Genomic DNA, 21,683 nt, shown 5'->3' with positions numbered 1-21,683 from the left:
CCAGGCTAGGGCACGCATGGTGCCGTAATTAGTATCCTAAACAGATAGTGACTGTTCAGAGTGAAGGTCTGTAGTATTAACTTCACCCTGGATTTCCCGGAACCTAGCATAGTTAGCACTCTCAATACATATTTGCTGAATTACTTGAGAAACACATTTTCTCCCAATCTGGGAAGCCTTCTCTAGTCTCCAGGATCTTAACACCTCCCATGCCTGCCCATTTAAAAACAACAGCAACAGGGGGCGCCTGGGTGGCTCAGTGGATTAAGCCTCTGCCTTCAGCTCAGGTCATGATCCCACAGTCCTGGGACAGAGCCCGCATGGGGCTCTCTGCTCAGTGGGGAGCCTGCTTCCCCCCCTCTCTCTGCCTGCTTCTCTGCCTATTTGTGATCTCTCTGTCAAATAAATAAATAAAATCTTGACAAAAAAGAAAAACAACAACAACAACATTTAGTTAGAGCTTCAGCTCTTTGACCTCTTTTGGTCCGGGTCTTTACAATTCTTATCAGAGAGGGGCTACAACATTATTCACCATCAGAATGTACTTTGTAACTGAGATATGCCAGCCCAGATGTGAATAGAAATATTTAAATAACATTTTTAAATGAAATTTTAAATAAACACTTTAAATAATATTTAAATGAAAATATTTAACTGCTGATACAACACAGTCACCAACCAAACAAAACGTGTAGCAGCCAGAGGACCTTCCCAGTGGTGAATGTGGCACTGAGCCAATCTCCTTCCTTTGGACTAGTAACCCACTTTCCTGTTTCCCTAAATGGAGATTCTGTGTAGCAAAATTATATGAAATACGAATCATCATATCCTTAAGACACAGAAAAGTCACAGAAAATATCCAAACCTCCTTTGTATCTATTTCTAAATTTAATCTAAATTGACCCGAGTTACCAGATCTGACTTGAGCTTGAGGTGAGTTACAATGTCATAAACAGACTTAAGCTTCCATTCTCTATCCTGGACTCTTAACTAAAGACATATAAACCAACAAAGAAATGGAGTTTGAGTGAGACAGCCAGCAAGCCAGAGATGTTACACATTAACTATCTCAAAAAGTAAGGCTCCAACTGAGCCTTTCATTTGTTTTAAGCCATTCTTAAAAGCTAAGACTTCAAAGGCAATACAATGCAACGGAAGAACCAAAAACAGAGCCTACTGGTCTCGGGTCCAATAACAAAAGCCTCTGAACACTGCAGAATTCTGAACATTTCTTAAAGCTTCCAAAATAACACCAGAGAGAACTTTTATTTTTCATTTGGGTTCCTTAATCTATTTAAACTACATGTAATTATTATGCAAACATTCCTTTTTAGAAAAACAGCTAACTTTGCAAAGGAATGCCTACAAAAGAAAACTCAATGTTTGCTTTTCCAGAAGTACTATGAAAAAAGAGATCCTTTCTTATTACCAGTAGAAAAATAGAAGTGCAAAACCACTGTCAAAGAATGAGTCTTTGTACTTTAACTTAAATCATGTAAGAAATGATTATCAGAGAAAGAATGAATGACTTTTAGCTAAAAGCATAAATCACCGTTAGTATTAAGACAGAGGTGGAACCATGGATGTCTTTTCCTTTCTAAGTAAGGGCCAGCAAATGCTTAAAAGACTAAGCAATATTCTAGCCTCTGTAGCTATAATAATTCAAATGGTTTCGTTGCAATAAAAAAAAAAAAACCAGCATATTGCTCACAAGACATTTCAAACCATATAACCACGAAAGTGAACACAACCCTACAAAAACACAACATTCTTGAACAATAATTTTTCATGTAATGATTCTAATATGCTGTGCTTGCTGAAACATAATTTTTTACCTTATTTTTAATCCCACTGATAGTAACCAAGTAATATCCAGTGACACAGAGGACAGTCATAAGAATGGATTTCACTGATGTAAGAAACCAAGTAGGACTGCAGGACTGGACAATTATTTGATGTGGAATGGTGGTGAACACAAGGCAGGAGAGAGACTAATGAGTTTCCTCAATGGAGGTCATCAAGTATGGATATAAACAACCAAATCTGAATACGACGGCTGAAACCAACTCAAAGGTCTACCTGGCCACCACTTTCAACCATAGAATGTGCAATTTTTGAGAGTTACAGTTTTACCGATCTCTAACACCATGTAAGATTATCACAGGAATCACAACATTTCTCAACTGAGGAACTTTGCTGCATTTCATGGGTAATATCTCCAATCTAGCCTAGCAGCAAACCAAGAGAGGCTCTGATAGCCGTGATTTTCTATTTGAATAGACTGTTTATACTTAAAAAGTGCTTTCCCATGATCTCAGTCTTAATTTAGTGTTCATGCTTGAGAAAGGAGGCTAAAATAAAGGGTAACAAATTAGACATTGTCCATTGCACGGCAAATGGTCAGGGGCAATATTTCTGAACTTTGACCACTCTAGAATAGAACGATGGCCTGCACGGTCATTATCTCGAATTTTATTACCTGAAGCAAGTTTTTCTCATTGTGATCCAACTAAAGAATGCTAACTACTGCCCTTCAAACACAATGTGAAAGGAAATTATTAAATAAATCCACCCAAAAGAATACTGGATATTTCTTTAAGTGGTGGTGGTGGCGGGGAGTGTATGCATCTGACACTCCAAATGGTGCCTATAGACATTCTGTAAGGTAACTCATTCAAAATATCCTCTTTACCAGAGGAATGAAGATTATCTAGTTGATGTTTTTTTCATTATTTTACTTATAAAAGTAAATACAACTTTATCCATCTACTTATACATTCAAACGCAGAAGCTGTGTGCATGTATGTGTACGTACACATGTTTGCATATCTGTGCATGTATGGACGACCTCTCCTGCTATAGAAAGGACGTAACGTGGGTCATAAAAAGGCATAACCTATCGGATAAAATAAAGGTAAAAATCAATGGCAAGGAAGACAAGACAAAGGGAAAGTGAGGCAGGAAGGAAATGGCTTATTGACAAAGGTCAATTGTTTCAAGTGCCCCACTCGTCATCAGTGGCTGCGCCCGAAGAGCCTCTCTAATGACTGTCACCAGGGCTGATCAAACACAGCGTATGACCTGGAGATCAAGCACCTGATTGGCAAGAAATCCATCGTAAGCAGCTCTTCAGCTCGAGCATGGTTCGATGATAATCGGCCCTGATGATGACTCTGAAACGCAAGGGTTAACTGTAACCTGAATTATGACAGAAATATGTATTTCCTTGCATTCTATTTTTTGAAAATTGACAATTCATTTAAAACATGTAAGGTAAAACTCCACACGGTCAGAAAATCGGATAAATTAACCTATTTCTTGACTAAACGGAAGACAGCCCAGTTACTGATTACTTGAGAGATACAAATCCCTGGCTTGTTAATGCATTTTTAGGCAGAGATATTAAGTATCAAAAAACATGGAAGCAAGCAAAGTTCTAGGTCCCCAATAAGACAAAAAGGAACCCTATAATTCTCCCTCTTTTACACCACAGGGCTGAAAGGAACGCGCCAAGGGTTTTAAATAGCCTTCATTTCACACGCCAACTCTGACGGTTATGTTGTGTAGGGAAGGACTCTGAAGCCCAGCCAGGCCTAGCAGGAATGAATGTTCTCATCAATTTATTAGCAATTCTGACAGGAAAGAGGAAATGAGGTGGTTCGTTGCCACTTACTTGTTTGTTCCTTATCTCAGTTCAATTTGCTGATGTTACCAATGACGACTTGGAGGCTTACAGTGGTTGGTGATTTATTTACCATTTCTTTTTAGATTTATTAATTTGTAGCCTGCCTTATTACAAAAACTATCTGGTATGTTACAGAAATACACATAATAAGATAATAATAAATAGATAAGAAAAACAGGGTAAGAGAGAATAAAATACATATCCTGGGGGAAAACAAACTTTGTCCCTGTGGCAAATTCTAAAGCCTTCATTTTCACTATGGGCTTTTCTGGCGCAGAGTACTCTACTTTCACTGACGGATTAGCTGCTCACGTCAGTGAGTGTTTATGTATATCGCGTGTTATGTGTGACATATGCGCCTCAGAAACAGGTCCCAGGTTCGGCTATCAAGGAAAGAATGCTTCTCCAGTTAGAGCTCTGCACTCCTATTCTGGCCTTTGTGCCACATAAAGAAGCATCTTATTCATACATTTATGGATATTTGCTTAAAATAAATAAAAGCAAAAATAAGCCAATCACACAGTATGTTAGAGGGCAGTATTATGACAATTAAATAACACAAGGGAAAAAGGGGGATTGAAATTAACAATGTCAAGGTCAAGTGGCCATAGATTGCAGTTTTTAAAAAGGTAGCCAAGGTCGGCTTGCTGAGAAGGTGACATGTGAACAAACTCTTGAAAGAGGGGAGGGAGTGAGGCAGGAGGACTGGGGAGGAGCAAAGCAGGGAGGGGAGGAAAAAGCGACACAGAGCTGGAAGCCAAAGCAGGCCTGGTGGGCTGGAGAAATCCTCAGGAGTCCTCCACAGCTGGAGTGAAGAAGTAGAGAGTGAGGGGAGACAAGGTCAGAAAAATGCGGGGGAGCAGCAGCAGATGATATAGGATTTTGTAGACATGTAAACTAAAACCGTTTGGGGTCAATGAGCGAGGGCATGTGAGTTTACCTGTCTTTGGAGACAGGGCCGACCTGTACATTTTGTGCAGATGAAGGCAGCATCAGGGTACACAGATGTTAGGCACACACCCAAAGATGTTTATCTTTATGGCTCATGTTGGCCCACAACATGAAAGGACAGGCTCAGATTGTGACACATGCTAGCAACTGTGTCCGTGGGACAGCAACACTCCTAAGACCTTGCTGCTGGGGAGGTGTAGAAGTTAACAACGATACGAGGGGAGAAGGAGGGCTGCCTGGTTTGCTGCCATCTGAGATCATTTCTAAAGTGTCACCTCCTCGTTTCTCTTCAATGTGTTATTAACATTTTTCCTCCTGGACATCTGTGAGCATTGGACACACTGGAGAGGACACTGCTCTATAGTGTAACTGTCTGCACAAGCTCAGGAAAGGCTGGTCCTGTGAGAACAGACAGCCAAACAGAAAGGAAAGCAGAAGGCAGTCGGAGAGGAAACGCACAGAAACTCTACTACGGTGACCTACTTCCAGAAGAATGTTCCTTCAAGCTCAAATCTGGAAACTTATCAGTCACTCATAGTAGATAGAGAATGAAACAGATGCATAGCCCACAGGAGGTTGAGAAGCTAGAACCAAATATTTTAAATTGTGATTTATAAAGCCACTAAAAAGCAAATGAAATAAACTCCTACAGCTAAAACACATATCTAGGCAACTTACTGAACGTTTTCAGTCTTCAGACATTAAAAAGAGGGACAATGAATTCAAGGCAATTGATTCAAGTCAATTCCAAGTGAGAACGAGTATCAGGAAAGCACATTAAAAAAATAAACAACTTCCTTTTACAAAAGACGTCAATCAAGCTAAGAGTTGCTGGAAATCATGATTTTGTGTATTTGCCGATTTTTCTTAATGACAGGCGAGGAACAGTTGTGCATTCACTTGTGTCTTCAGAGGGGCATGAAGAGAAGAGAGCAGATTTTCCTTTACAATGGAAATGCCATTAGATATTTTAAAATACCAGCAACCTCCAGCAGGTCACTTTGATAAGAAGGATTGCCTTACAAACTGACAAAAGTGGACCAAGCAACGTTCCACCTGCTGTGATTTTAAAAGGGGTAGTCGAAGACAGAGCATGGGAAGCATTTATTTCTGCCTCTTTCCAAAAAAGTTTGAGACTGCTGGCAAAAAATATATACCAACACCCCAAGACAGAAATGGATATGGAGAGTTCAAGGTGAAGGGAAAAATAAACCCAGGAGTAGAGCGTTACAAAGAGAGGCGAATTAGAAAGGGAGCTCCTGCCAACTGCCAACAGGGGATGCAAATTTGGCTCACAACTTCCTAGTTGTCAAAATTAAGAAGGAAATTATGAAACTGAATGTTCAGTAGAACAAAAGCAAGCCCAGAGCTTAGGGGAAGTTCATCTGGCCCAGCTTGAAGGCTAGAAGGAACTTCCTCATTGGGGGTCTCCCTAAGAGCCACCCCCAAGGTACAATATGTCAGTTGACCACCTGGGGCCCAAGATTCCCCGGTGCGAGGGTGGAGGGGATTCCACAAGGTCAAACAGCTATGCAGTTCCCATACTCTGTTCCTTGAGAACTCTGCTGTATCCAGGGATAAAATCCACACTCCCCAGGACAGCAGTTACCAAGTTAGGTTCTTGAAGAGATGCCTTAGGAGTTCCACCATTTCCTGTTTGAATTTTATTTCTTAGTCTTGAAATAAAATACCAACAGGAAATGTAAGCAAACCTTCAGCACAACATTAACACACTGACAAACCTTCCCATTAAGTCACTTCAAATGCCGACGCCGGGCAAATGTGTCCTCTGCCATCTCTCTGTGTACATTTCAACTTCTTAAAAACGAGTCACTGATTAGGAAAGTTAGAACTCTGCGTCGGCATTTTGGAGATTCAAGTTTGCACATGCCCATTCCTATAAAACTGTACAAACGACCTACACACGCATCACGCTCAAACAAATGACAGGAGCAGGTACAACGAGTTGGCATCCACCCTCAACCGCGATCCTATAGCCGGCTGGTACGACAATAAGCTGCCTACCATGGTGACTCATGATAGCATGACTTCATGAAGACTGGTAGTGACTGGAAGGGTTAGGTGCTCCTGGTCAGACTTCAGTATCTATCATGAGGCATTCGAACAGCTGCATTAATTGAGATCCAACATCAAAACAAAACATTCCTGGTTCTCCCTAGCTTCTGGATCTGATTACTTCAGGAAGGTACTGAGAGAGATCAGGCCCTGAGCTGAAACCAAGAGCCAGCAGCTTAACAGAATGCACCACGCAGAAGATGTCTCCCTGGTTAGTTTTAAAATGCTCTTTGTATGTATAAAATACATACTAAAAAACCCCCCAAAAACAAAAATAATCATTCATTTGAAACATTTTTATTATGTTAAAGATTCCGTTAATGATTTCATTTTGCTAAGGGCTTTCCTTCTAAAACAGTGCCTACACCGCCCTGCTGGGGTAGCTCTATCATGGATGTGGGGATATGGACCCAGGAACTGCTGGACACTGGAGGGGTTGGGGGGGGCTCTCATTCCAACACTGAGCAGCCTCACCACGGGTGGACATACGAATCTAATCTAATACTAATCTCATCGAATATAAACATTCCTCTTTTCTGTGTTGCCATGACAAGGCTGGGAAGCTCGGTGATGAAAAAAAGAACTACAGATCCTTCAGGCCATTTTTCATAAACCTAATTTCTTCCAACAGCTTTTGACCAGAGGTGGCAGTGGAGAGGTTAAAGTTACGTTCTTTGGCAGGAAACTGAAGTACAGATATTTCCTACTCCTGAGTAAGGAAGGGCAGAGTTTATGATTACTGTGAAAGAGGCAAATCAAGGTGGGGTGGGGGAGGGGTGTTGCCAGAGACAATGGGATTTATTCCTAGGACTGCCACCTCCTAATTTTGACTCAAAGAAGGTCATTTAATCCTCTCTGAGCCTTCTCTGAGTTTTATCAATTTTAATATGAAGGGACTGAATCAGAACCTCTTAACTGGGATGGAACCCAGAAACTTCTGGGAGGCTTACACAATGCACAATGGTAGCAGTAACATTAATACGTACCAGGAAGTGTGGTGAGCACTCTACTCCCATTAGCCCTTTAGTCCCCCCACTAGAACCTCGTCTTGTAGGTACTCTTAGTACCTTGATCCTACAGGTGAGGAAGCTACAGCACAGAGAGGTTGAGAAATTTGCCTCGGGAAGTGGCAGAGCCAGATGAAAGGCTCTAAGGACTGTGCTCATTAGTACAACTCTATGTCAACACCTGCCACTCTCCATAGCTGGCTCTCCGAATCTTCTGACTCAGAAACTGAAGGGCCCAGACCGCCATGCAATTTTTAATTCTGGTGAGCACTTCTCGTCAACAGCCATTTGACTAGAAGAGATGTAAAATTCTGTGATTCAGACTGGAGAGAGGAAAAAAAAGGCAATAAACTTTTTAATTAAACAAATGCTCAAATTCTTTTGTCTCAAAACTCTGAGTCAAAATTAAATGGCTTTTTATCAGCTAATTGCATGGTATCAAACAAAAAAGATAATGAATAAAGGGATAGGAGGAAAAATTGAAGAAATGAAATGTTCTCTAGCCGGCTAAGTAAAACGACTACACAGGGCCATTTATGTAGATTAAGTACTGGAGCAAAAGCTATGCCTATAAAGGGGCAATAACAATAATATTTTCATAATTTGTGGCTTAGATTTAAGGGTGACAATGCAACATTTTGGAAAAAACCTGGAAAGGGTCTGTGCTCCAGTCCAAACGGGCTGGCAGCCTAATTTTTTCTAGGATCACAAATGACTGCGTCTTTGTTTCATCGATAAAGAAAAACGCCTGATGCTATAAGACACTGGCCTTCGCAAAGCTGAAACTCTCAAACTATGCATGTAAAGCGTGGATATTCAAAAAAGGCTGGTTTTTCATAAAGGTTCCCTCTTGACATTTGACACTTAGCAGAGGCAGGAGGCAGGAGGCAGGAAAAAGCCATGGGACAAAGAGAAAAATAAAGAAGACAAGTGACCCTGCCCCCACAGACAATGTGGACAAGCTTAAACCTGGGACAGCCAAGTCAGCAAGGGCACAGCCAGAAGAGCGAGCCCGTGTCCCCGGGTAAAGCCATGAACTTGGTCAGGTTTGTCCGTGTTATCAGTGTACTTCCTCACTAATTCTAGATCCCCATTTAGGGAAACTCATCGTCCTCTCCTCCCACTCCGTCCCACATCTCTGGTACAAAACCTCTTCTTAAAAGTCTCCCAATATGAAACCACATGATCCTATCAAGGGAGTTGCAAAGCACTTTATCAAACAAAAAGCAACCTTTAAAAAGTTTTAAGCCCCAAATACTGGACTATAAAAATTTAAGAAGATAATTACATGTTGGAAGAATATATAGATATTACTGTTGACCATGAGGACTGTACTGACTGCAAGTTTCTAATATACACGATTCCACTGATGAATAAACATGGGTAATCACTAGTCTCTCTCCTACACTGAAGATTCCCTAGTCTGGAACTGATGCACTCTTTCCATTTAATAAGCACACCAACTCATAAAACAAATAGGTACTCAATTTGAAAAGTTTCCTGAGTGGATGAGAATTTCCAGGCAACAAGAAAAATAAGCTCTTCCTCCTGATCCCCTTCATCCGTAATGGTATCAAATTCCTGGTTTCCTAGACTCAAAGTCTTACACTCATCTCTGAATCATCTTCGTCGTTGGACCCACTCCCTTCTTCCCATTCCATCAAGGGCAAACCCCAAGGCAGTAAGCATCATCTACTGTCCTACTCCCAGTGTAGTACAAGCTTTCCTCTGGCATTAAAATCCCTCATGGTTTGGTCTTAGTGAAAACGGCAGGTGGCCAGGCTAGTCCTGGCTTTACAGGGAGCTACTCATCCCATTCTGAAGACTTAGTCAAAGGGTAAGCTTTTCCTGATGCTCCCCAATCACATGCAATTACTCCCCATTTTGTAACTTCTGTAGCATCTTCTGCACTCTCCTATGCCCCATCACAATCTGGCCTATGTGATGTGTGATGTTTATTTTCTATGTAAGACAAGTACCTCCCTGGGGGCCAGAAATGTGTCTGAGGCAACATCTAGCCAGATCAAAGGCAAGGTACTTAATAAAGAATGGGATTTCCCCACTCAACTCTGTTCAATTTCTCCTCAAAAGGGGCTTGGCCTTATTTATGCTAATAGCAAACTATAATGCTCTCAAGTCCATTATTTTCTAAAGTAGTGTTGTCTGATTTAGTCAGACACTGATTCCTGAAAAAATGTTTCTTTCCATAGAGGCACTAACTCCAGGCACCAAGCAGATGCCACGTTAGGTCCCCTCCATGTGCTGTGTGATCTTGGGGAGCTGCACATGCTTCAGCTAACCAGGAGTTGAGTTTCGTAGAGCCAGCTACATAGAAACAGATTACTTGGTTAGATGTCGAGAGAAAAACGAGTTCCTCCTCTGTCCTTCTGCCTTTACTTTGAAATTTGATCCTATTGGCTATTTAAGTGCACTTAAGGAAAGCTGATTTTCCTAACAAAATCTTACCGTGACTATCACAGCTGTGTGTTTCTTCCAGGGTTCTGGAGAAATGAGTCTTCTTGTATCTTGTGGTCAACAGAGGAGCATGGATGCTGGTGAGGGGAGGATGGAGGTGATGAGCTGGCATGTGGGGTGTACTTAGGAGGGAGAACACACAGGGGCTCAGGGGATGGTCTCTGGAGTCAGACCGTCTGAGTACAAGTCCCAGCCCCACCATTATCAGCTGTATTTTCCTGAGTCATCGAGAAAGAACCTTCTCTCCACTTCATCTTTAAAATAAGGACAATACCATGGATCAGAAAGTTGTTCGTGGAATTAAATAATAAATTGACAGAGATATTGGCACACAGTAAGCATGTGACAAAGATTGGCTGCTGGCATTACATGGGTATTTACACATTATACAGGTCTTTTTCTCTCACATGCATTCACTTTGAAATGAAGATGAGGAAAGGTGAAGAAAGAGACTGCAAATTTCTAAGGTACTGATCACCCAATAAAGAAATTCTAAGTCTAACCAAGCACAAAGGCCAAATCAAGATTTTAAAGGCTTTTATTCCTGATGACACTACCTTCACTTTCATATAATGGTTAAATAGCCCCAGCCTATTGCTACAGAAATCTAAGGTTCCTATTAAGGAAAATGGAATGAACATAAAGTAAATTCCAACTGCTCACAGAGAGAAAGAGTGGTTGCTCTTTTAAAAATTCTTGTGGGTATGGCCATTACCTTCGGTGCTGGCCTCCAATGAGATCCTGCTAAGGCTAGTATGAACACTGGTGTGCCAAAAGCTTGTGCGGTATTTGGGCGAGACAGGGGAAAATGGCTCTAATCACAGACAAGAATAACAAAAAGGAATCCTAAAGAAAAATGCCAACTGACAATAAGGAGGATGGGTTAAAGCTCTAAATATGCATGCTTACCAGCCAATTTTACACAGAGGATAAATCAGACAGCAGACATCACTGAAATTTTCTGCCAAAATATCAAATATTGGCAACAGTTAATATCTGCAGTTTCATGTCCTTATGACAAAGACACTGGAAATCTCTTAACTATAATTAGTTTTAATTTGGCTGCAGCATATATTAGACTGAGTCATGTAGCCCATCACCTACAGTTCGTATTTCAAGAAGGTTTTTGTTCTAATTGTATAGCAGTAACTCTCAAGGAGGGATTAAGTATTGTGTTAATTTTTGAAAACTGTCCACCACTTAATAAAAACCAACTGGTAGTTCAGATGATCAAAGTGAAGGAAGAGCTGAGAAAGGTCTAAGAAAGAGATGGTTCTCTACTGGAAAGGAGGTATTTGTGTGGCCTTTTTTTTTTTTTTAATGCTAAAATTACTTTTGTGAAATTCTGGGATTTCCAAAGTCTTTAGTCTTGGCATGTTAAAGATCTACCGTACAGGCCAGAGTTCTTTCTTACCATGAATGGAAATGCAACAACATGAACAAGAAAATGGTTCTTTATGGCACAGTCAAGAGATGAATGAGTAAGAAAAAGATGAAGTTAAATAGACTGTTGGTCTTAAAATCACAAATCTGTTTTGACTTGTTTTCAGAAAAAATCACAAATATGAATTCTGGCTTAGTCTCCAATACATTATGTTTTGCTCTTTGAGTATAGAACCTTACTGGAATGTTGTCCATTAAGAGAGACTTAATTACAATTAGTAATACAATATTTGTTACCCAGAAGATTGGGCTGCCTTTTTATTTTTTTTTTTTTTTAATTTTTTATTTTTTAGAAACATGTGTTTTTATCCCCAGGGGTACAGGTCTGTGAATCAGCACTCACCAATGGGCTGCCTTTTTAAACGGAAGAGACAAAGTCTGAAAACTTCACATCTTAGAACACACTTTTCACCAAAATGCCCAAGTTCCTTTGCCTAAACCCTCAGTGAGTTATCTATTATGTGACATCCTACTACACTAGCAATAACAGGAAAAAAACCAAGTCCCAGAAACTATTTGTATTAGTATTTTAAGAATCTTCTAGATCAAGAAAAAACTCTCAAGAAGCTAAAAATTAGCTGCTTTATAGAACAAAAACATTTAAAACCTTATTAAAAGAAATCCTGTTATTCATAAGATAAATGATATCTGTACATGGGCAAGAAGCTATAGAATAGTAATAAAAACAAAAGTGGCACGCATTTTCCATGATTAACTCTACAAAACTCATTATAACTCAATTTCACTTTTTGGAAAGATTTTTTTTTTTTAAGATTTTATTTATTTATTTGACAGACAAAGATCACAAGCAGGCAGAGAAGCAGGCAGAGAGAGAGAGAGAGGAGGAAGCAGGCTCCCTGCTGAGCAGAGATCCTGATGCAGAGCTTGATCCCAGAACCCTGGGATCATGACCTGAGCTGAAGGCAGAGGCCTTTACCTACTGAGCCACTGAGGCGCCCTGATTTTTTTTTTAAGTACATCAGTCAATAAAGAAAAGTACCATTTTTTTTTTTAAGATTTTATTTATTTATTTGACAGGCAGAGATCACAAGTAGGTGGAGAGGCAGGCAGAGAGAGAGAGAGGAGGAAGCAGGCTCCCCGCTGAGCAGAGAGCCCAATGCGGGGCTCCATCCCAGGACCCTGGGATCATGACCTGAGCAGAAGGCAGAGGCTTTAACCCACTGAGCCACCCAGATACCCCGAAAAGTACCATTTTTTAAGAGATACACTTAATGAGAAAACGACTATCTTTCTGCACTCTGTGTTTGTCGACTTAACTTTCTCTTTCCCTGACTTTAAAAGGAATCTAAGATATGAAAATTTGCTAGATACAGTTTTCAGTAGTCTTATAAAATACAATTTTTAAAAAACCTAAAAATTCAGATGGGTTTGGAATACAACAGAGCTCAACATGTCCACGGCTCAATTATCTGAGATAGTCGATGGTCTGAGATAGTCAATAGTCAAAGAAAAAAATGGTTTGTTGGTCTTTCATTATTTGGTGTGTGTGTGAGTAAAATAAAACACAATCAACCACCAACACCATCAGTAAGAGACGACTACAATTTGCCTGGAAAACAACACTTGAAGAGTGAATTATAACTTAAGGAGAGATCACTTCCTTGTATCAGCTTCTAATTTAACCCTACACCAAGAGCGTCAGGTGAGTAAAACTCATAGTCCTGACTTTGGGATGATGCCTCATGTAGGCAATAAAGCCTTTGGTTTGTGTCTTTCATGTCTGTATAGCTATCTGAATACATAGTACAGAATTCATGGAGAGAGAGGGAGATAGAGAGTGTGTGTGTGTTTCTTTTCTTAAAAAATGTAATATCTCAGGGTATGTTCAGACTTCTGGGACTGAGTCATCTGGAAATACCTGAATGACCTTGGATCACCTAGCTCTATCATTTCTCTTCAATATGGAAGTGAGAACCAGTTCTCTCTTGGGTGGAATTATATTTCTTCACCACAGGATCGCTGTTTTGAACTTTTATCCTTCTCATGTTATAATTTCCATAAACTGTAGAAGATTTCCTATTTACCTGGGATTTCAGGATATTGGATCGAGCAGGCTCACTGTTACTTTCAGAGTAAACACTGAAGGTAACCTCATAATTGAGTAAACGTTTTTAATATTCATCTTACTAGAACCTTTCATCTTACTGAAAGAGTCTAATCATTTTGGATTATAGGGATGATCATTTTATTTCATTTGTAGAGGAAAAACAACTTTTAAGATTTTATTTTTTATATTACTATTATTTATTTGAGAGAGAAGATAAGAGAGCACAAGAGAGGGGAGGGTCAGAGTAGAAGCAGACTCCCCACTGAGTGGGGAGCCTGATACAGGACTCGATCCTGGGACTCCCAGATCATGACCTGAGCGCCAAAGGCAATCACTTAATCAGCTGATCCACCCCGGCACCTGAGGAAAAACAACTTTCGGCAAATAGATTTCTAAAAGAACTTTTCGAGTTAGAGAGATAAATAAAGATATACAGAGAAAGAATATAATTATTTCAAATTGTCCATTTTCCTGATAGTTGCCCTAATTTCTTTTCCGGTGCTTTCTCTCTGAGTTAATGCAACTCAAGTTTTCCCTTTATTTAGAGCTAAAACCTTACAGTCATTTTTAATCATGCTCAAGTCCCGACGTTCTATCTCCAAGACACCCTCGTGCAGCCCCAGCACCTTCTCCTCTTCCTACTTCCTATCCCTGTCCTAGCTCAGGGCTCCATCTGCTCTCACCTATGAGAATCTCCTCCAACCCTACCTTCCTACTTTGGGTAGAATTATCATTCTGAGAGAGAAAGAAAAATAAACAAACATCGGATTATACTTCTCTTCCACTATAAGCGCTAACTCCTCTGCAACTGAAGAAAAAAATCCAAACATTTCAGCTTATTATGCAAGGTGCTAATGCTATGCCCCCAACCTCTACCTCCAGCCCCACTTTGCCCCATAACCACATTCTTCACCCTGGTCACCAGAAGCCTTGCTAACTAATAACTGCTCAACGACAACTATCTACCAAGAATGGTTCGGTGCGCTTTCTTAAACAGCCAGGCACTGTCCTGCCACGTGGGCACTTTCTGAGGCCTGGAGGACACTATTATTTTCACCCTGTGAGAAATCGTTCCAGCCCTTCAAAGTCGAGACGCCCTCTCCTACTGAGAGCGACCCCAGTGCCTTGGCGTCAAGGTTAACAAAGTCTTCCTCTGACTTCTCACAGAACACTGCACTGATTAAAACATTTACTTTATTCTGTCTTCATTAGGTTTGATTGTTTAAGTCTACCTCTGCTGACCATATTGTTTTTCTGTTTTGCCTTTTTTTAAGAGTTGTATTATATTCAAAAGAATAAGGCAGACTTGCAGAAAACAGAAAACAAAGGACAGGAAATGAAATGTATTGGGTATTACAACCATGGAAATGAATGACATTCAAAAAACATTTCCTTTTAATTAGTAACAGGTTAAAATACTGTAAGCTAGATTTAATTTCACATTTACACTGAAATCATGTTTTATTGCACTTTGAAATGAATTAGGTATCTATTGAATGAAAGAACAAAAAATGGTTGACCAAAATTGGTTTGGGAATGAGAGAAAGGATATAGAAGGTAAGAGGAGCAGAAATACCTTCTTTTTTTTTTTTTTTTTAAAGATTTTATTTATTTATTTGACAGAGAGAAATCACAAGTAGTCGGAGAGGCAGGCAGAGAGAGAGAGAGGGAAGCAGGCTCCCTGCTGAGCAGAGAGCCCGATGCGGGACTCGATCCCAGGACCCTGAGATCATGACCTGAGCCGAAGGCAGCGGCTTAGCCCACTGAGCCACCCAGGCGCCCCAACCTTCTTTTGTTTTAATATCAGTAGACTCTCTCTGCTTCAAAATAAGTTGTTGATACACTGATTCATCTAGACTTTTGCGTGAGATTTCAATACCATAGTAACCTCTAAGCTACTTTGCCACAGCCAACAGAGACACATATCTGCTCCTACTGCAAACCAGGAAAAACGATGAACCAAACCTTACATCCAAATATTGCTTTTAAATCTTCAGAAAGGACAATTTGGACACAATGGAAAATTTACATGCTATACTCATTATTATGACAAAAAAAAAAAAAATCAATCATGAAGCTGAAACCAGTCTTTTCCAAGTGCAAGAAAAAAGCCTCAAGAAGACAGTGGACAGTTATGTAGCTATGTTAACATAACCCACTTCCCTGGCTTTCCCAGCTTTCAGAATCAGAATCTTGTCCCCCCATTCCCATAGTTTTAAATGTAGTATTACATATAATTTAAGTTTACTGTAGTCGTTAGGGTTTTGAGAAGCAAAGACACGGGCACAAAGGAGACTAATATTTGTTCAATGACGACTGTGTTCTAGGCAGCAGACTAGCTCCATTCCTCAAATAACTTGATTTAATCCGAATCACAACTTCATGATTTAAACCTTCTTTGACCCATTTCACAGGCTCCTAAGAATTAGGAGGCAAGGAGCCTTACCTACCACTGTGGTTGGTAAGTCTAGGGTGCCAAACATTTACCATGCTGACCATCGTGATCTCATAAAGTAGGTAAGAAATCTATGAAAACAAAACATGGGGGTGCCTGGCTGGCTCAGTCGGTAAAGCATGGGACTCTGGATCTCAGCGTCATGAGTTCAAGTCCCACAATGGCTGCAAAGTTCACTTAAAGAAATAGCCTTAAAACAAAAAAGATGATGCACAGCTAGCATTATATACCATCAGAGACACACTGCGGGACAGTGGAACAAGCACCTGGAGAGCAGAACTGTATGAAAATAAGATGCTGATTGTGAGGCGGTGACACAGAAAAGGAAACTAGGAGAATTTAGTGTGGTCCAAGCATGGAGGACGCAGGATGAGTTTGGCCTTTGCACTGGCCTTGAAGAATCAAGAGGGGTATGGGGAGGTGCCTGGGTGAGGCAGCTGTGGGAGCAAATTGTTCTCACTTGTCACAATGTGGGGATGAAGGGAGAAAACATTCAATTCTTCTGGCAGTGAGAAGGAAGAAGAAAGGCCACAGAATCTGCAGGACCTGGGGACTAAGAGGGTGACAGGAAATACTCAACCACTGCTCCAAAGCTTTAAGGTGAGGAGAGAGTTAAATTTAGAAACACCATCGTCTGGAGAGGAAGACAGCAGTGTTGAATTTGAGGTGATAAAAGGAGACTGGGAAATGTCTAGAAAATGGGGACAGTAGAGAAGAGTCTTACAGGAAAATGAGGCTATAGAAGAAGGAGCCCAGAACTGGAATCCAAAGAGCAAAGAGTTGAGGAGAATGGGTAAGAGTAGGAAAGAGCCAGAGAAAAGACTGCTGTACGTCCCACTTCCGCATAACACGTCAGAAACATTATCAACAACGTAAAGGACCAAATAAGGTAAGATGGATAGAAGATGCCAGCGCAGTTTCAGGTGAGAACCTGAAGGCAAAATGCCAAGGGTTAAGGTGACAAAGGAAGTGGCAGCAACAAGAGCGCTCGGCTCATCTGTCCAGCAAATTCACCTGAGAAGATTGAAAGAGAGAAATAAAATGGTACCAAAGTCAAGCAAAGTCATCTGTGTGGCTGGATATTAGAGAAGGGAGAGAATTCAGACTGTCTGAGGTCCTGGGGTAACAGATCAATACTTCTTGTTACCCAGATCATTCCATTCCCTAAACTTGCTGGTAGCTGTGCTGATGGACTTTCTGAGCAGGAAACTCCTCAGAAACAGAAGCCAAGTTGCAGCAGCCTCCAACAGTCATGAGGCTCCAACCTCATTTCCTACACACATCCACCACAGTTCAGAAGTTTCCCAGAGCTGGTCCACTTTTCTCATGAAATCCTCCTAGAGAATGCATCTACTTTCAACCCCTATCAGCTTACCACTGCAGCCACTATCCCATCTCCACCTGGTTCTTGACCAGCCTCGCCTCTGTGGCTACCCAGGAACGCAACTGGTCCCTCCAGCCGGAGCCTTGTCCTGTGACCTTAACCACGGTGATCTGTACTTCCACGGTCAGGAGTCTCTACCTGACTTGGGCTGAGGATGCTTTCTCACTCACCGCCATTTCTTCTAACACAGCATGTGAATATTCAACTCCAAACATAGCTTTTTAAAAATATTTTCTGCTTTCCTCTCCAGTTTTCACAACCCTTTTATCATTCTTGCCTTAGACTCATGCACTGTTTGTATGGAACTAGGTCACTACTACAAACATTCTCAGGAATCTTTTCTCATCTTTCTTTTGGACAAGCCTCTGAAATAACCAAGACCCCCCCAGGGGGGTGGGTGGCCAAGTTATCTGTTTCCATTGTTGCTCCTCCCGCCATTCATCCCACTGGGTCGATTTGAAATTACAGCGCTAAATTTGTAATTCGAAAACATTTTTTTTCTTTTTTAGATTTCTGAATTTACACCTATCTTTTCTGAGAAGTTTTGATACAGACTTTTCTAAAAAATCTCTAATTATGTCCACTGGGTTTTTTAGGCTGTAGGATGAGTCACTTTTCCCATAGGATGAGTCACGTACATATCACCAACTAGTAGTCTTTATTGGAAACAATTAAGCCCAGAACAGGAATGTCCTTTTTTCTCTCCCTCTCTCTATATTCTAAGACACAAAATTCCAGCAAGTCAAAATTGGTACTTATTAGAGGCTCTGTGATAAATGGAATGAAGCTTTCAACAGTTATGGCTGTGGTCCCCCCTCTACATAACGCAGATCAGGAACACCACCTTTGGAACTGAGTATCAAACCTGGGGTTTTGCCGACACTAGGAAAGTGATGATGCCAAATGTTTATCACTGTTATTGATAACAGCAAACAGACTGAAACATATTAAGATAATCCACATACGTTCAAGAGACCGAGAACCAAAAATGGGGTAAATTTTCTAGGAAAAGTGATGAAATGCTCTTCGATTTCCTTTGGAATATGATTTTACTCAATAATAAAAGTTATCGGTTTCACTTTTCAAGTTCACATTTACTTTACCTGGAACATGGCATTACTCTTATTATTTTATGGTTACTGAACTCTGTTCTCCTTGATGTTAAAACTCACCTACATGCTTCAAAACCAGCTGAGGGACTCTCTGCCTTTTGAAATCCTCTCTCCTTTCTCTTATACCTCAAGAACTTGAGGGTTAGTTTCACTCTTGTGTGTCCTACGGTTTTATTTTTAGCTCCTTAGACTTTATGGCGCTCTATCTACCTGTAATTATGCTGCAAAGGCATAAGAAGACGCCAGTCAAGACCAGCAGCAGACAAGATAGCAGAAGGCCTATTTGTGGTCTTGAACAGCTGCAAGAGAGCAGGGCACAGCGGGCCCAGTTCCCTCTGCCTCTGGCCATGCGTGACAAACCCCGAGGGCTAGACTTGCTTTCGGCTGTAGTCCCTAGCACCCGACTGCCTGACGGCAAAGGGCTTTGGTCAAAGTCTGAGAAGGCTGGGGCGCCTGGGTGGCTCAGTGGCTCTGCCTTCGGCTCAGGTCATGATCCCAGAGTCCTGGGATTGAGCCCCGCATCAGTCTCTCTGCTAAGCGGGGAGCCTGCTTCCTCCTCTCTCTCTGCCTGCTAATCTGCCTACTTGTGATTTCCATCTGTCAAATAAATAAATTACAAAATCTTAAAAAAAAAAAAGTCTGAGAAGGCTGATCAAAAGGGGAACCCAGGAAAGGCACAGGGAGAGTGCTAAGAGCAGTGGCCTTAGAAGAACTCTCCGGACCCTAAAGAACACCACCCACCACCCCACCCTTCCCTCTACAAACAAAACAAAGGAAAACCACCGCCACCTCCTTATGGAAGGCCAGATGTTCCTTTCAGTTCCAATTTGGAAATACTGCCCAAGTTCTCAAACATTCTTTTTCCTAAAATATAAGTAACAAATCTGTATTTTTACCCAGGACAACAGAAAGAAGATGCCATTCATCAGATGTTGGCAAAGGGGAATATTTTTCAGGGACTAGGAAACATTCTTGAGTGGACATCTTCTCCCACGGTTATGTAAAACTTTTTTTTTTTTTTTTTGTAGGGGCCATTATTGTCTTTGGATGCATAAAAGCTGTTGTTAGATGTGGAGGCCTTTAGGGCTCAGAGTGATTAATCTTTACACAATGGTCCGTGTACAGTTAGTGCTTCTGGCGCCTTGATTTACATTAGTGCTTTCTTACTTGGTGAGTTAACGTCATTTGCCAAGTAACATATTTATATGCCGTTTTTCAACATTAGCATATAATGCATATTTACTTTGGAACCTTACGCACATGCACACACTTCTTCACAAGACTCAAGAGAGGGTGGAGAGGGTGGTGATGAGAAAAGAAAGAGTAATTTTGGAAATTAGAATTCCCCAAGAGTGGGGGTTAACAAACCAGACCACAAAGCTGTAGGCGCTAGTGAAGACACAATATTACTTCCCGGCTAACATTAAGAGGCTTACACACGTCTGAGATATAGTCGGATGGTAACTACCTTTCAGACAAATGGTAACAGCCAAAGTTTCTCTTATTATGGGACAGACTGGCCCCCAGAGGCACGACCGCAGAAAAAAAAATGAGTAGCCCTAAAAAGGATCCAGCCATTAAGTTCTGCAAAAATTCTCGTTTTACCTCTTCTATGCCAATACAGCCAAATTCTGCCAAGAAGATGTTCCCATATTTATTTTGTCATACAAGCATTCTGTTGATGCTAACTAATGCTGGGTCCGAGGACTGAAAACATGGAACCGTCATTCTCATCCTGTTGGCAATGAGAGTTCACACGTGCACTAACTGCCTGTTGTACGGCAACTGATAATCCTTTAGACTACGATAAAGGATAAAAGAACTATCTGTTGGCTGAAAACAACCAAGGAGAGTAGCTACTTACGGCTGACACAGCTTCACCAGGTCCTGGTCTGTGGTGTTGGGAGGCAGCCCTCGGATATAGAGGTTCGTTTTGCTCAGCTGGTCCCATCCTGAGTTGCTACTGCTGCTGCTGTTGTTATTACTGCTGGTGGTGCTGGGGCTGGGAGGGGCCATGGGGTGGGCTGGGACCAGAGACTGCTGAGAGACAAAGACGGGGAGCATTAGAACACCAGCTGCAAGAAGCGTGGCGCCATTCACAGGCCCTATGACCTCTACCACAGAACAGAAACACAGATCCCCCTCAGCGACTTTCATAGACACATTTTCATTTACACCTTAAAGGGCGCCTGGGTGGCTCAGTCGGTTGAGTGACTTTCTTCAGCTCAGGCCATGATCCCGGAGTCCCCGGATGGAGCCCCGTGTGGGCCTCCCCGCTCGGCGGGAAGCCTGCTTCCCCCCTCCCACTCGACCTGCTTGTATTCCCTCTCTCGTTGTCACTCTGTCAAATAAATAAAATCTTAAAAAAAAAAAAAAGACTTGCTCATTCTACAGAAAAAGCCCTCTCCTTCAACATGCAATTAATAATGGGATTTTATTCAGTAAAGTATTCTCTCCGTGCAACCTTAAATCGGGCTAATTTATGTGAGATTAACGTACTCACACCTTTTAAGGAACGTATCTACTGAGACTCAAAATTAACTTGCATGAAGTTAGGTGATAATATCATTTTACGATACAGTCATTTAGAAATCACTAGACTTCTGAAAAGGTTTTCAAATTCTGAATAACCTTTGATTGAAAGTTGCTGATAATTTTATTGAGACTCTTGGGGAAGGAAAGAAGATTATTCTTCGAGTGTAACGAAGTTGGAGTTCCATCACAATGCTCAAATAAGGCAGACTTCACCTCGTTCTAAGTCTGGCCCATGGCTCCATTGAGACATCTGGATAAGATTCCCAGGCATGCTGCCTTTTGCGCTGGCCAACCTTGTGAAATTTAACCCCTGTGAGAATGGTGTGGGAGTTGGAGAGCTTCCCGGGCCTTCCAGCAAGAAACGTAACTTTTCTAAAGCTTGAACCTAGGGCTCCATGTGGTTTCACCGTCGGCAGCCACCTAGGAAGAATGTCTGAAACTGTACTCACACCAGATAATTCCCTGTTAACCGATCGAAAGAAACCACAGTCC

The 21,683-nt window shown here is 41.3% G+C and overlaps 1 protein-coding gene across 11 annotated transcripts in view; it reads right to left on the bottom strand.

The window, feature by feature from the left end:
• The window catches only part of RBMS1 (RNA binding motif single stranded interacting protein 1), a 132,866-nt gene that overhangs the window by 71,181 nt on the left and 40,002 nt on the right, over positions 1 to 21,683 (bottom strand). For 6 of the 11 annotated variants that reach the window (XM_082691403.1, XM_082691404.1, XM_082691409.1 and 3 more), the window contains one exon: positions 20,521 to 20,693. In XM_082691403.1, the coding sequence (XP_082547529.1) occupies positions 20,521 to 20,693 (173 nt within the window). Of the gene's footprint in view, positions 1 to 20,520; positions 20,697 to 21,683 lie in introns of all 11 variants that reach the window. The other 5 variants (XM_082691402.1, XM_082691405.1, XM_082691410.1 and 2 more) reach the window with 1 other exon arrangement.

Source organism: Mustela nivalis (assembly GCF_964662115.1).
Source record: "Mustela nivalis genome assembly, chromosome: 11".
NCBI classification, from domain to species: domain Eukaryota; kingdom Metazoa; phylum Chordata; class Mammalia; order Carnivora; family Mustelidae; genus Mustela; species Mustela nivalis.
Note: the sequence above shows the minus strand (reverse complement) of the source record. Positions and strands in the feature narration are given on the sequence as shown.